The sequence below is a fragment of the Brachyhypopomus gauderio genome, chromosome 3, assembly GCF_052324685.1.
Source record: "Brachyhypopomus gauderio isolate BG-103 chromosome 3, BGAUD_0.2, whole genome shotgun sequence".
NCBI lineage: Eukaryota > Metazoa > Chordata > Actinopteri > Gymnotiformes > Hypopomidae > Brachyhypopomus > Brachyhypopomus gauderio.
Genome location: NC_135213.1, coordinates 5,955,437 through 5,970,062, shown reverse-complemented (window position 1 = coordinate 5,970,062; position 14,626 = coordinate 5,955,437). Strand labels below are relative to the sequence as shown.

Here is a 14,626-nt window from a genome sequence, read left to right as displayed (position 1 = left end):
TAGAATGCTGAGACATGCCTTAAATACAAGGCACAGAATGGAAAGGCAGTAAAATTGTGCAGCAACCTGTTGAGACTGCTAAATGAAAGGGTGTCTTCCTATGAAACAATGAGCATTATGACACTGCCCACTCTTTTAGACCCACGATATAAAACTGGGATTCTGTAGCCAGTCTAATGCTCAAGCTGCTGTAAAACAGCTCACAGGAGAATGTGCACGTTATAAGGATTCAAGAACCACAAAACACTCCATCTACTTCCACTGGCACCAGTCAGCCACAGATAGAAGCAACAGTTGCCTCATCCAGTACTACACCTAGCACAGGTACTCCCTGTGACACTTTGTTGTTACTTATAACTTTGTCGTGAAAATATGTAGTGCAAAATGTTTTAAAAAATATCTGACTATTATGCTTCTTAATTCTTTCAGGTGAAGGGCTGTGGGATTTATTGGACAGCCATGTGGTAGAAACCAGGAGAGTGAGAAATGCCACTGCAGATGCCACTGTTGAGGTTCAGAGGTACCTCAGTGATCCACTATTACCAAGGACTGAGGATCCCTTGAGATTCTGGGCATCACAGAAAAATGTTTATCCCCACCTTTATCATCTTGCACTGGAGTTTTTATGCACACTGGCCTCTTTTGTCCCATGTGAACGGATCTTTTCAAATGCTGGAGAAGTTGTGACTAAAAAAAGAAACCAACTGAACCCCAGCACAGTGGAAAAAAATGTATTCCTAAATAAAAACTGTACACATGTACATAACCACTTCCATTAAATAATGTGACCATTGCCCCTACACAAACACCTTCACTCCATAAAGTTCCTTCATACAATTTTTTCCTTCATATAACCTATGTAGCAAATCTACATGAGCCTTGCCTATGGAAAAATAGGCAATGGACTAGTGATACAAGCCCAGCTTGGTAGGATGTGAATAATAGTGAATAATATAGTTTTATAAGTGAATAATATAATCAATAACATGGTGAAGGGAAACAAGCAACAATGTGTAATTAGAGTTATAAGTGTAGTTTTTCCAGTGTACCATATCAAGACACATTCTGAGGGTGTTATATATTAATTCAAAATATATTACAGTGTAATGCAGTGGGGAAACATCAGGGCCCTCTATGCCCTCTCAGAGGGCCTAAAAATATTCTTAAAACATAAATATATATCTTATATAATTATCCAATTTTATTTTATCTACTTACAGTGACAATCGACATCTAAACAATTACAAAAATGTAAGCAAATAAATTATTCAACCGTGTCTATTCAATCTATGTTGGAATGTGAGGGGTTAAGTGGAAGCCCGCTGTTCGTTTACAGAGGGCCTGGCAGTTATAATTCAACACAATACCAGTTTCAAATGACAGTAAAATTGACCAATCATATCTTCCCTCTTAGTGGGCAGGCTTAACTGTATGATAATTTCCGCCCGCTGTGGCGACGCTAGCTGTCGTTAGCGTACCACCGCTAGCTAGTTTCGATTCATTCCTTTGATGCCCTCGTGCACGTTGTTTACATATTCCGCTCCCGAGGAACCTTATTTTGCTTAAGAAGTTATCTAGTTCAGATATTATTGTTTATTGCGTTTCTAAAGCTGTACTGTCATCTCAGTTTTTTTTCTTTATTGCAATTAATTAGGAGAGGAAACAATTTTTTTTTGGGTGGGTGGGAGCGGGCCCAGGTTTAATGGTCACGGTTCGCTACTGGTGTAATGTCTTTTAATATATTACATTAAATTATCCAGACATCAAAGTATCCTGCCATTTGTTTTTAACAGTTGTTTTTAAACCTCAAATGTCGTGTCAATGTACTGGAACAGTTTTAAGAACTGTAATTCTTTTTTTTTTAAGCCCCTCTTCCACTAAATACACAAAGCACGTTCAGGTGTTGGCCAGATGCCGCTAATGTCCACTGTGTTATGAAGCTCCGAGTAATGAATCTTTTTTCGATACAGTTAGGAAAAAGACTTCAGTGCTTCATGGTGGCTTGGTGGTTAGCACGTTTGCCTCTCAGCACTGTGGTCTTGGGTTCAAGTCCCTATCTGAGTGGAGTTTCCATGTTCTCCCCGTGTCTGCGTGGGTTTCCTCCGGGGCCTCCGGTTTCTTCCCACAGTCCAAAAACATGGAGATTAGGTAAAATTGGCATTCCCTGATTCCCCAACAAATTCTCCCCTTCCTGCACCCCATTCAGTCCCCCAGGGGGCTGTGGATCCCGGTAGAGAGTATGCTGTGCGCAATTGGCTGCCGCTTCTTGCCGGAGTGTGACTGGTTGTACCTGTGTTAAAATTGTAAAGCGACCTTGGGTATATAGAAAGGTGCTATATAAGTTGAAGATTCATTCATTCATTCATTCAGAAAGCCTCGGTTTGCCATCACTACCATCAGGTTTGCAGCATTATTCTCACGCAGAAAAAAAATACACAACATTCCAAATTATTATGCAAATTGGACAGAAGTGTCATATAGACACATTTTTTTGTTTCTCAATTAAACTCACGGATGGTATTGTGTCTCAGGGCTATTTGGATCACTGAAATCAATCTCAGACACCTGTGAATTAGTTTGCCAGGTGAGCCCATTTAAAGGAAAACCACTTAAGAATGATGTTCCACATTATTAAGTAGGCCACAGGTTTCAAGCAACATGGGAAAGAAAAAAGATATCTCTGCTGCCGAAAAGCGTTAAATAGGGCAATGCAAGGTATGAAAACATTAGATGTTTCATGAAAACTTAAGCGTGATCACTGCACTGTGAAGAGATTTGTGACTGATTCAGAGCACAGATGGGTTCGTACAGAAAAAGGCAGAATGAGGAAGGTTTCTGCCAAAACAGTTAATCGGATTAGGAGAGCAGCTGCTGAAATGCCATTACAAACCAGCGTACAGGTATTTGAAGCTGCTGGTGCCTCTGGAGTGTGGCGAACCTCAAGGTGTAGGATCCTTCAAAGGCTTGTGGTGCGTAAACCTACTATTGGCCCCCTAACCAGTGAACCTCAAGGTGTAGGATCCTTCAAAGGCTTGTGGTGCGTAAACCTTCTATTGGGCCCTCTAACCAGTGCTCACAAACAGAAACGGTTGCAGTGTGCCCAGACATATATGAAGACTAATTTCCAAACAGTTTTGTATACTGATGAATGTCGTGCAACCCTGGATGGTCCAGAAGAATGGAGTAGTGGATGGTTGGTGGATGGACACCAGGTCCCAACAAGGCTGTGATGTCAGCAAGGAGATGGTGGAGTCATGTTTTGGGCTGGAATGATGGTGGAGATCTGGTAAGCTCCTTTTAGGGTCCCTGAAGGTGTGAAAATGACCATGGCAAAGTATATTTTCTTCCATGGTACAAAAAGAAGAACCATGCCTTTTGGAGCAAAATCATCTTCATGCATGACAATGCACCATCTCATGCTGCAAAGAATACCTCTGTGTCATTGGCTGCTATGGGCATAAAAGGAGAGAAACTCATGAGGTGTGACCAGTTTGTTTGAATAGATCAAAGTCAATGCAGGCCATTGGAGATATAGCCAGGGGGAGTATCATAATGCAATCACAATACAGTGTAATTCATACTGTATAAATGCAAACTGGTATTTATTTTCAGTGAATTAGTTGCTACCAAATAATGTTTCGATTGTTATATGATCAAGACATTCAACCGTGATGTGAGTGTAACAAACTAAAGACAAAAAACACAAAGGTCTGTTTGTGTAGTATTGCTTTTAATCTGTCTCTAGAGCATTTACAGACTTTCAGAAGAGTTAAAAACACCACCATGGTTTCCATGGAGTCCCAGTTAAAACATTTATGAACATTTCACATCAGCTTTACTCACATATTAAAAACTAATAAAATTATTGAAACACATTGAAATTTCAGGCTTAATATTTTTAGAGGAATCCAAAAAAACACAGTAACTTGTATATTCACTTTGCAAGCAAGTCTAGTCCATACTTTCTGTAGGCCATGGAATAGAGGTGATGCTGAGATTTTAAGGAGGTGTCATGTCTAGCTCCGCCTCCCTGTCAATCATGTATCACTTTTTAGTCTGTTCAGTCAGGCCCCATGTTACTTCCCCTTCAGCTCTGTCTCATTTGTAATTTAGTTCTGGTATTTATTCATTGGTGTTCAGTCTTTGTGGGTTATTGTAATGTTATGGTGCATATTACAGTGAAACTTATTGTGAAAGTAAAAATTATGGTGATCGTTTGTGGTCTTGTGCAGTCTGTTGTGTTTTGGAAGTCAGTTTCGGTTAATCTTTCTATACTTCTGTTTTGTTTATGGCTTCTCGTGTCTGTAGATGTCCGTTTGTGTAGTTTGTTATCTAAGTTTTAGTGTTCTGTTATATGTCAGGTTGCTGGTTGAGTCTGTTGTCTTGTCTTTATGTCTAATGATTAGTTGGTCATATCTGTGTTAGTTCCGTTAGTGTTACCCAGCCTCATTGTGCTCGTGCTGTTCGTGTGTCTGTCAATTTGTGTGCCACCCCATAGGTTCAAAGTAAAACCCATAAAAAAAAAAAAAAACCAATCCCCTCAGAGACTGTGTCCACTTCCTTATTGCACAACACCCGCCACGTCACAGAACAATCCACCATTAAAGGACAGTGAGGGAGTCTTACGAGGTGAGGCATTATCAGGAACAGGATTACGGTTATCTTCCAATGCGTATCTTGTCTGAGGACTTGATTAAACAGGTTAAGGATGGTGAGCCTTTTGAGCTACCCTCCTCGATTTGTCCCTCCCACGAGTTCAATGAGGAGGATAAATTGGAGGGGTTTATTCTCCAGAGCAGACAATTTTTTTTTTTGGCTTTGTCTCAGCCGAAAGAGGAAATTAACACCCTCGATGGGTTATTTGAACTTCTTTTGGCACTATTTGCACTATTTGGCAAGAGTGGATCCACGGTTGATTTTGAATTTGGTGCATTCTCTGCTCCCGAGGTAGTTCATTTTCCACCTAGAGCACACACAGAGGAAGTCTCAGCACAGGCACCAGCACCAAAGAAGGTTACCACAGCCCCAACAACTTCTACTACTAAGAGACCTGCTACAAGGACAGATGAGCAGTACGTTAATATGGCTGTTCAGTATGAGCCTACAGTTCACTGCTCCAAATCTGTAGTGGTACAGTGTACATTCAAGGCCAGCCGACAAGTGTCTGTGGCTGTACAATGCAGCCCCAAGCCTGCTAACAAGTGTCTACAGTCATGGCCAAAAGTTCTGAGAATGATACAAATATACATTTTTACAAAGTCTACTGTTATAAAGAGTGATCACCTTAAAAGGACCAGCTAACATCGTTTTAGTGATTGCTCCATTAACACAGGTGTGGGTGCTGATGAGGACAGGGCTGGAGATCAATCTGTCATGATTAAGTAAAAATGACACCACTGGACACTAAAAGGAGGCTGGTGCTTGGCATCATTGTTTCTCTTCTGTTAACCATGGTTATCTCTAAAGAAACACGTGCAGTCATCATTGCTCTGCACAAAAATGGTTAACAGGGAAGAGTATCACAGCTAGAAAGATTGCACCTCAGTCAACAATCTATAGCATCATGAAGAACTTCAAGGAGATTCCATTGTTGCCAAAAAAGCTCCAGGGCGCCCAAGAAAGACCAGCAAGCGCCAGGACCATCTCTTAAAAGTGTTTCAGCGGCGGGATCGTGCTACCAGCAGTGCAGAGCTTGCTCAGGAATGGCTGCAGGCAGGTGCGAGTGCATCTGCACGCACTGTGAGGCGGAGACTCTTGGAGCAAGGCCTGGTCTCAAGGACAGCAGCAAAGAAGCCACTTCTCTCCAGAAAAAACATCAGGGACAGACTGATATTCTGCAAAAGGTACAGGGAGTGGACTGCTGAGGACTGGGGTAAAGTCATTTTCTCTGATGAATCCCCATTCCGATTGTTTGGGACATCTGGAAAACAGCTTGTTCGGAGAAGACGAGGTGAGCGCTACCACCAGTCTTGTTTCATGCCAACTGTAAAACATCCTGAAACCATTCACGTGTGGGGTTACTTCTCAGCCAAGGGAATCGGCTCTCTCACAGTCTTGCCTAAAAACACAGCCATGAATAAAGAATGGTACCAGAATGTCCTCCGAGAGCAACTTCTCCCAACCATCCAAGAGCAGTTTGGTGATCAACAATGCCTTTTCCAGCATGATTGAGCACTAGGGATGCACCGAAATGAAAATTCTTAGCCGAAACCGAAAATGAGGAAACCAAGGCCGAAAGCCGAAACACCGAAATACATTATGCCAATTATTAGTAACATTGGATTTATGGCTCACCTCACTAAAATCAAGGCATTGCTATTCAAAGAATAAATCAACTACAAAATTTGATTTGAAAATATTTATTTAGCACTGACATTACAGTAATGCATATTATAAAGTAAAATTAGTGGTGGGCCGTTAACGGCGATACCGCTGACAACGGCCGACCACTAATTAAATTTAACTCGCTTGCAGACCGTTTTTATCCGAGAGGATAAATATATGTATTTTATACGAGTTAAATTTAATTATAACTGACTGGCCTGAAAGATAAATATAAATTCTCTCATAAAAACGTGACGTGAGTTGCAACAACATTAAACAGCTCAGGTAAACACGCTTCTGAGAAATGTCGTCTGCTCGGCAAAACATAACGGGGCTCAATGTGCTCTATTAGCCTACGAAATCCCTACGACAGAGAACGGCTGATCGTCTAAGGCAACGAGTTCCATAATTTTTGGTGTAATGTCCTTTGCCTTGGCGCCATCACTGGAAAACTTTTTTGCTAGCTTTATCCAAATAAACACGTGCAGGCGATTTTTGCTTGCGTCATCACAGCACATTGTTTCGGCCGTGTTGTTTCGGTGATGAAAGTATTTCGGCCGAAAACCGAAAATGCAAATTTAAGCCATTTCGGCCGAAAATTTTCGGTGGCCGAATTTTCGGTGCATCCCTATTGAGCACCTTGCCATAAAGCAAAGGTGATAACTAAATGGCTCAGGGAACAAAACATAGGGATTTTGGGTCCATGGCCTGGAAACTCCCCAGATCTTAATCCCATTGATAACTTGTGGTCAATCATCAAGAGACGGGTGGACAAACAAAAACCTACACATTCTGACAAAATGCAAGCATTGATTGTGCAAGAATGGACTGCTATCAGTCAGGATTTGGTCCAGAAATTGACTGAGAGCATGCCACGGAGAATTGCAGAGGTCCTGAATAAGAAGGGTCAACACTGCAAATATTGACTTGCTGCATTAACTCATTCTAACTGTCAATAAAAGCTCTTGTTATATAATTATATTTCTGTATGTGATAAAACATCTGACAAGCACACATAAAAACCAGAAGGGCAGCAGATCATGTGAAATAATATTGGTGTCATTCTCAAAACTTTTGGCCATGACTGTACATCAATAAAGTGGTAGAACCTGTTCTGGCTCATGTGCCCCTGGTGGCACCCCTAGAATCCCCAAAGGTACCAAAACATTTTTGGGGGTACGGGGCACATTTGTATATGTGGTTTTTCATATATTCACCTCTGTGTTGTTATCTAGTAACGTTTGTCATGTTCCAATTACCAACTACTATCTCTTATGTGCTGACCCATATTTACACTAACAAACTGACATCATTCTTAACCAAGCAGGGACACTGATGCATGTGAATACTCCAGTTAGCCTGCTGGCCATGAAGACTGAAAACATAAATAAACTATAATCATTCATGACTGATGAGGAAACGTTCAAACATCTGTGCTCAGAGTCTCCCACTACTGTTTACTGCAGATCACATGTAGTCTGTCCAACATGTTTCATTTTGTACTAATACAGTGCAGTATTGGTGCAAAGCAGAAAATGTACAGTAAGCTAGAACTGTAGCTAGAAGTTTCTGACTTACCACACTGAGCAGTGTTATGGCATCATTCCTGTGTGAATTTGCTGGTGTTTGTGGAGATTACTCTGTGTAGTAAAACTCATCCCACACTCTGAGCAGTGATATGGCTTCACTCCTGTGTGAATGTGCTGGTGACGTTGAAGAGTACTCTGTTGAGTAAAACTCCTTCCACACTCTGAGCAGTGATATGGCTTCTCTCCTGTGTGAATGCGCTGGTGCTGATGAAGACTACTCTGTGTAGTAAAAATCTTCCCACACTCTGAGCAGTGATATGGCTTCTCTCCTGTGTGAATGTGCTGGTGTTCGTTGAGACTACTCTGTCTAGTAAAACTCTTCCAACACTCTGAGCAATGATATGGCTTCTCTCCTGTGTGAATGCGCTGGTGCTGATGAAGACTACTCTGTTGAGTAAAACTCGTCCCACACTCTGAGCAGTGATATGGCTTCTCTCCTGTGTGAATGCGCTGGTGCAGTTGAAGACTTCTCCGTTCAGAAAAACTCTTCCCACACTCTGAGCAGTGATATGGCTTCTCTCCTGTGTGAATGCGCTGGTGTTTGTTGAGACTACTTTGTTGAGTAAAACTCTTCCCACACTCTGAGCAATGATATGGCTTCTCTCCTGTGTGAATGCGCTGGTGACGTTGAAGACTACTCTGTTGAGTAAAACTCTTCCCACACTCTGAGCAGTGATATGGCTTCTCTCCTGTGTGAATGCGCTGGTGCAATTGAAGACTTCTCCATTCAGAAAAACTCTTCCCACACTCTGAGCAGTGATATGACTTCTCTCCTGTGTGAATGCGCTGGTGACGTTGAAGACTTTTCCGTTCAGAAAAACTTTTCCCACACTCTGAGCAGTGATATGGCTTCTCTCCTGTGTGAATGCGCTGGTGTTTGTTGAGACTACTCTGTCTAGTAAAACTCTTACAACACTCTGAGCAATGATACGGCTTCTCTCCTATGTGAATGCACTGATGATGTTGAAGACTACTCTGTTGAGTAAAACTCTTCCCACACTCTGAGCAATGATATGGCTTCTCTCCTGTGTGAATGCGCTGGTGCAGTTGAAGACTACTCTGTGTAGTAAAACTCTTCCAACATTCTGAGCAATGATATGGCTTCTCTCCTGTGTGAATGCGCTGGTGACTTTGAAGACTACTCTGTTGAGTAAAACTCTTCCCACACTCTGAGCAGTGATATGGCCTCTCTCCTGTGTGAACACGCTGGTGCACTTGAATACTTCTCCATTCAGAAAAACTCTTCCCACACTCTGAGCAGTGATATGACTTCTCTCCTGTGTGAATGCGCTGGTGTTGCTGGAGATTACTGTGTTTATTAAAACTCTTTCCACACTTTAAGCAGTGGTAGTTTTTCTCCTTTTCCATGTTTACTGATTTCAGCAGTCCTCCTCACAGATAAATGTGTTTGTGTGTTTAGGAAAGTGGACAGCATTAATTCCTAGAGGAAAAGGACAAATACCATAAATGTAAATGTAATTTGTCATCAGAGAATTAATCTATGGGCAGCACCAACATATCACAGAAAATTCACCTGTGCACACGATTACTCAATGTGCCATGTTTCCAGGTAGATTGAAGGTAAAAATTATGTTGGCCTCTTTAGAAAATGCTCCTGTTAAAAGTGTGCAAAAAGTCACATGATCCACAAAGGACATTTTTTGTACGTACGTATTTGTACGTGTAGTGTGATGTATTAGAAAGTTGCTGTGCATTTGCTTGAAAGTCACATATGAATTTACATCTATCACATTTTGTATTTTTAAGTTGTGGTTTTCATTTAAAAATCACGGGATGTTTGCTTGCAAATAGTATATTTGTGGAATATGTTCTGTTTGTTTACAATGATTTGGCAGCATTATACTCCATAGCAGAGTTACTGTCCTGTTCAGAAGGGTCTATAACTCTGTCTATGTGGGGGAGATACTGTATTAATACTGTGTTAAAGGATGTATAACCCAGCCTGTGTGTGTAACGAGATTGGGAGCCAGTTCAAAGACCCAAAAACAAACAAGGCTGCATTAGGTATCCAAATCCAAAAGGTACAATTGGGCCTACAGGCTACCTGTAGGCTGTGTGTGTGCTTTAAACTGTTGCTTATTTATCTGGATTATACTGAGAAATGTATCAGTCGCAGGTTTAAAATATAACTCACCTCTTCAGAAGATATCAGCGAACGTTACTTGTTGAGCGGGGGGGGGGGGGGGGGGGGGGGGGGGGGGGTTGTATATCGCGATCGAGGTTATCCATATCCAGATATGGATCGGATATAGATATGGATCGGAGGTCCATAGATTTTTTTTTCTCGCCGTGTGAAATCGGAAGTGTGGCGTGTGAGCGTGTGAAGACGGTCAAATGCGTGTGTCACACGCTCAATGCGTGAGACTTGAGAGCCCTGTCAAATGTATTTAATATTACAATACATCCACTATAACAGCATACAGTCAAAAGCTACTGTAATAAAACCGTACAATATAACTAGCATATATGCTTTTATCTTTGTAACAGGAACCACTGAGCTACTAAACAAAAGAACCAAACAGAATTATATTCGTATAGTAGCAAATAAGTAGCTACGTTATCTGGCTGGGTTAGTTAGCGCTACAACATCCATTATAAAAACACTTTAACACGTTGAATTTTCCACCAACTTAGTCAAGACACGAGATTCAACCGTGAGGTAACGGAACGAACAAAATAGTGTGGTTAAGATTTGGTTAAAAGGTGTTAGTGGTACGTATTACTAAGTTAAGTACTTACAGGTCAACCAGTAGTCCAACACTTCCAAACACCAACACGACAATAGGCGCAACTCCACTAAACGCCCGATGCTGATATTGAGAATAAACCTGTGGTCTGTAATGTCCGACGGTGATGGTAGGTAGAGGTGGGCGGATCGATCAAAATATTGATACCAACGCTGGTATTGATTTTGAGCAATGCTCGTGTAAATAAGATTAATACTCAATCTTTTTAACTCTCCCGCACGCACCGACTGCTGTGTACGTGGATTCATCAAAGTCTCTTCTCTGTCTGTAAGAGCAGCGTTGCCAACTCCTCAGTAAGGAAAGTCGCTATTGGCTATCCTAAAAGTCACAAAATGGCGTCATCGCCTAATTTGCATAACATAAAAGTAAAAAGAATAACGTTGTGGGAGAGGAAAATGATTAAAATACCCTAAATATGTTAGAGTGACTGACTGAGACTGTGTGAGTTAAATTCAGTAATTTATTTTGTATTACACTGAAGACGCATTTATATTTACATCCGGTTCTGTAAATACGGGGCGGGGTCAGCGGCGGCTTTGGGCATGCGCAGTTCATTTGCAGCGTGGACGTGGAGCGGTGTCGGTCTGCTCTGACTGTCAGACTGCATTGTGAGTGTTGTGGGCGGGGCTCACGGCAGCACCCGCTGCTCGCTGAGGACAGTAACTGAAGACCATGTGTGTTCATCTCAGAGTCTACAAAAGTCTCCAACAACACCACAAAAAGTGGCTAGATTTGTCGCTAATCTACGGTGGCCCTGAAAGCCCATCACGCTGCAAATACGAAAAGCAAATGCATCAAAATGACGACGCGTGCGCTACATTTCGGAAACATGCTGCAAATTCAGAAACGCTGCAAAACCAGCGAGTAGGGTCTGGCCGTATATTTCACCTCTGACGCTTAGCTCATCTGTGGGACCTAGGTTCCAGAGAGGAGGTCCTGTATTATCTTGATCTGGCGTCGGGCGGTATTGCACTGGAATATAACGTGTCATTTACCAAACAAAGCTGAGTGTCTAGCGTTCGACTTTTAACAAAGGTTACTTTGTTAAAGCAGGCCAATTGGACTGACGAACAATTGATAAGGCTGTAAGTGAAAATGTGTTTTTTGTTCTCTTTTGTTTTGTACACTGCGTGTGTCTGTGTCTGTGCATGCTTTTTGTGACTCTTGGTAGTTTGTCTTGAAGTTCGTTTTGCATCATGCATGGCCACGTTAATGCACTTTATTGTTCATTGTGCTTAAATGCCACTGTCAAAAATGGTTACGTTCTGTCTACTCCGTTCAGTTTAAAATGTGTAGTAAAATATAATTTTTCCTAGAAAAGTGTAAAATAAATAAATGTAAAGTGTAAAACAAATCTAAAATAAATAAATATATATATACGCTCCTGTGTGTGTGTGTGTATATATATATATATATATATATATATATATATATATACACACATATATATACACATACACACAGGAGTGAAAGAAAGCAAGCATGATTTAAACTCGCTATTCCTACACATGGTAATGGTCACGTAGGGCTACGCCCCCCTCTCTAGCTGTCACTCCGGGTCTCTGCTCCTCGTGTCTGTGTGGTTCCCTGCGTGTCTCCATGGTTTCCCTCCATTTGCGTTCCGTGTATTTATAGTCCCTGTGTTTCACATGTCATTATGGGTTGTTTTGTTCTCCTGTTCAGTTTGTTCATTCATGCTCTTTGTGGATTTTTGTAATCATCGTGAGTATTGTGCTTTCCTGTTCCTAGTCACCCTGCTTTATTGTTTTCGTGTCCCCAGTATCGTCATGCACGTTTACCTGTCGTGTTCTGATTGCCCTCCCGATATGACCCATGCCTTGCGACCATGTATATGGAATTCCCTTCAATAAATCTCGCTCTTCTCAGCGTTTGTGTCTGCCTCCTCGCTACACGTTACAGTTATATTATACAGTTATGTGCAAACATTTGCAAACGGAGTTTCATTTATATATAAATATTAATTATAATATTATTAGTTCATTATAATATATATAACAAATTAAACTCCATTTGGCAAGAGGTGTGTGTGTGTGTGATGTTTCCTAAATATATATATATATAATATAACCCAGGAATGGGCAACACACGGCCCTTGTCCTCACTCAGTGCGGCCCGCAAATAGATCAGTAATAATTTAATAATTAAAAGAAAAAAAAACAGATAGAGCAGGACTTTTTTGTTCTTGTCACGTAGGGCTACGCCCCCCTCTCCCGTGTCGGTGTTGTTCCTTGCCCGGTTATCCCGCCCTGCGTGTCTGTTGTCCTGGTTTCCCTCTGTCTGCCATGCACGTGTCGTCATTGTGTTCAGTTGTGTCTAGTTTAGTCCTGTGTACTTGTATCTCTGTCTTTCGCCCATTGTCGGTTATTTGTGGTTTGTTCGGTTTTGTGGATTATCTCGGTCATCGCTGTTCTGGTATTTTCCGTCTCCGTTGTGTTTCTCTGTTGTGAATGGCTCTCCTGTTACGACTCCTGCCTGTCCTGTTGACCACTTGGATGGCTCTCCCGTTTTGACCCGTGCCTGTACAAACGACTTCGCCTATGGAATTCCCCTTATTAAATCTCGCTCTTCTCAGCGTTTGTGTCCGCCTCCTCGCTCCGCAGCGCAAGCTGCATTACAGTTCTTTGATATGAAGGAGTTCAAATTCCTTTTTGCACTTTTTTATTAAGCAAATGTTTTGTCTTTGTTGCTTATTAAGGACATGTTAATGCATTTATATGCAGAAAATAGATGTGTGTTGGTGCAATAAACATACAGATCTGAATTCATTTAAAATGTGTTGAGAATAATTTGTGGTGTCTTTCATATCCAATTATTTGAAGTGTGTGGTCATGTGGCCCTCCAATAATAGTGCTGAAAATTTTTTGGCCCTCTTTATCATGGAAGTTGCTCTTCCCTGCCTTAGCTAGTAGCTAGCTTGTTGCTATGACAATATTAAAACTCAATAACTCTTACTCCTTTGCACAAAGTATTTAATTTAACAAGCAAATATTACACCAGCTTAACCAATTTGGTTATTTACTGAAATAAATGAATTATTAACTAATTACATAAAGGCTCAGAATTTTCTTTCCCAAGGCCATCTGTATCTTAAAACACACAAAACTTTTTTAACCCCCTACCTTCTTTTCTATTTATTATCCCGATGAAACCAACTTACTTTGTCTACCCATGCTGAATATGAATTTGAATGTTAACATTGAAAACGTTGGGACACACTACCTGTTTTCACCCTATGTATATATGCCCACTAAAAGGCAATAAATCCGTACAATGTAAATAAAACCATATGCAATCCATGAAACAGAGCATAGGACAGTGGAACATGTTTCAAAACATGACATAACCCAACTACAGGGCATAGTTCATGGGTTAAAGCAAGAAATTTTCATTTGACTGAAAATTTTTCCTGGCAAAAGACAATGCCAGCAATTACTGAAAATGTGGTGTAGCCTCTTTTGTCTAATTCTACACAATAAACACATTTATAAAGTATATTTATCTAAACAGCCTGTGTAATGAGAGAAGAGAGAATCTATGAAGCGACAAAATGCAACACCTGAGCTATAAATGTACATAAATGTTTTTATAATGGAGTTATCTGGGGGTCCTCTTCCAGAACATTGTTTAAAGATCAAGTCAAATTTAGTGAATCCTGGTGAGTTTTAAAATGGTATGAAGCTCTCTTGTTTTTATCAGATTCACTATCGCAAAAACATAAGCAGTAAGATTACCTGGTTTATCTTACAAAAAAATTGAAAAAATGTGCCTTTTTTCTTCGACTATTAAAGCTAAACGAAGAAAAGTCTGTGATCGGTGGAGAGATTCTTCAGTATAAATAACCATAACTTCTATATTTCACTACAAATTCAAATAAAATTTGAAATGTAGTCACTTTATAGTATGGACATGACAGTATAATATTCA

At 40.8% G+C, this 14,626-nt stretch overlaps 1 protein-coding gene across 1 annotated transcript; it reads right to left on the bottom strand.

The window, feature by feature from the left end:
* Positions 1–3,160: 3,160 nt before the first annotated feature.
* Positions 3,161–11,340, bottom strand: LOC143510073 (uncharacterized). The gene is made up of 3 exons (XM_076999079.1): positions 10,674–11,340; positions 7,903–9,354; positions 3,161–4,963 (listed from the first exon to the last, which is right to left on the bottom strand). The coding sequence occupies exon 2, from the start codon at positions 9,279–9,281 to the stop codon at positions 7,917–7,919; it is 1,365 nt and encodes a 454-aa protein (XP_076855194.1). The 5' UTR covers positions 9,282–9,354; positions 10,674–11,340; the 3' UTR covers positions 3,161–4,963; positions 7,903–7,916.
* Positions 11,341–14,626: the final 3,286 nt, after the last annotated feature.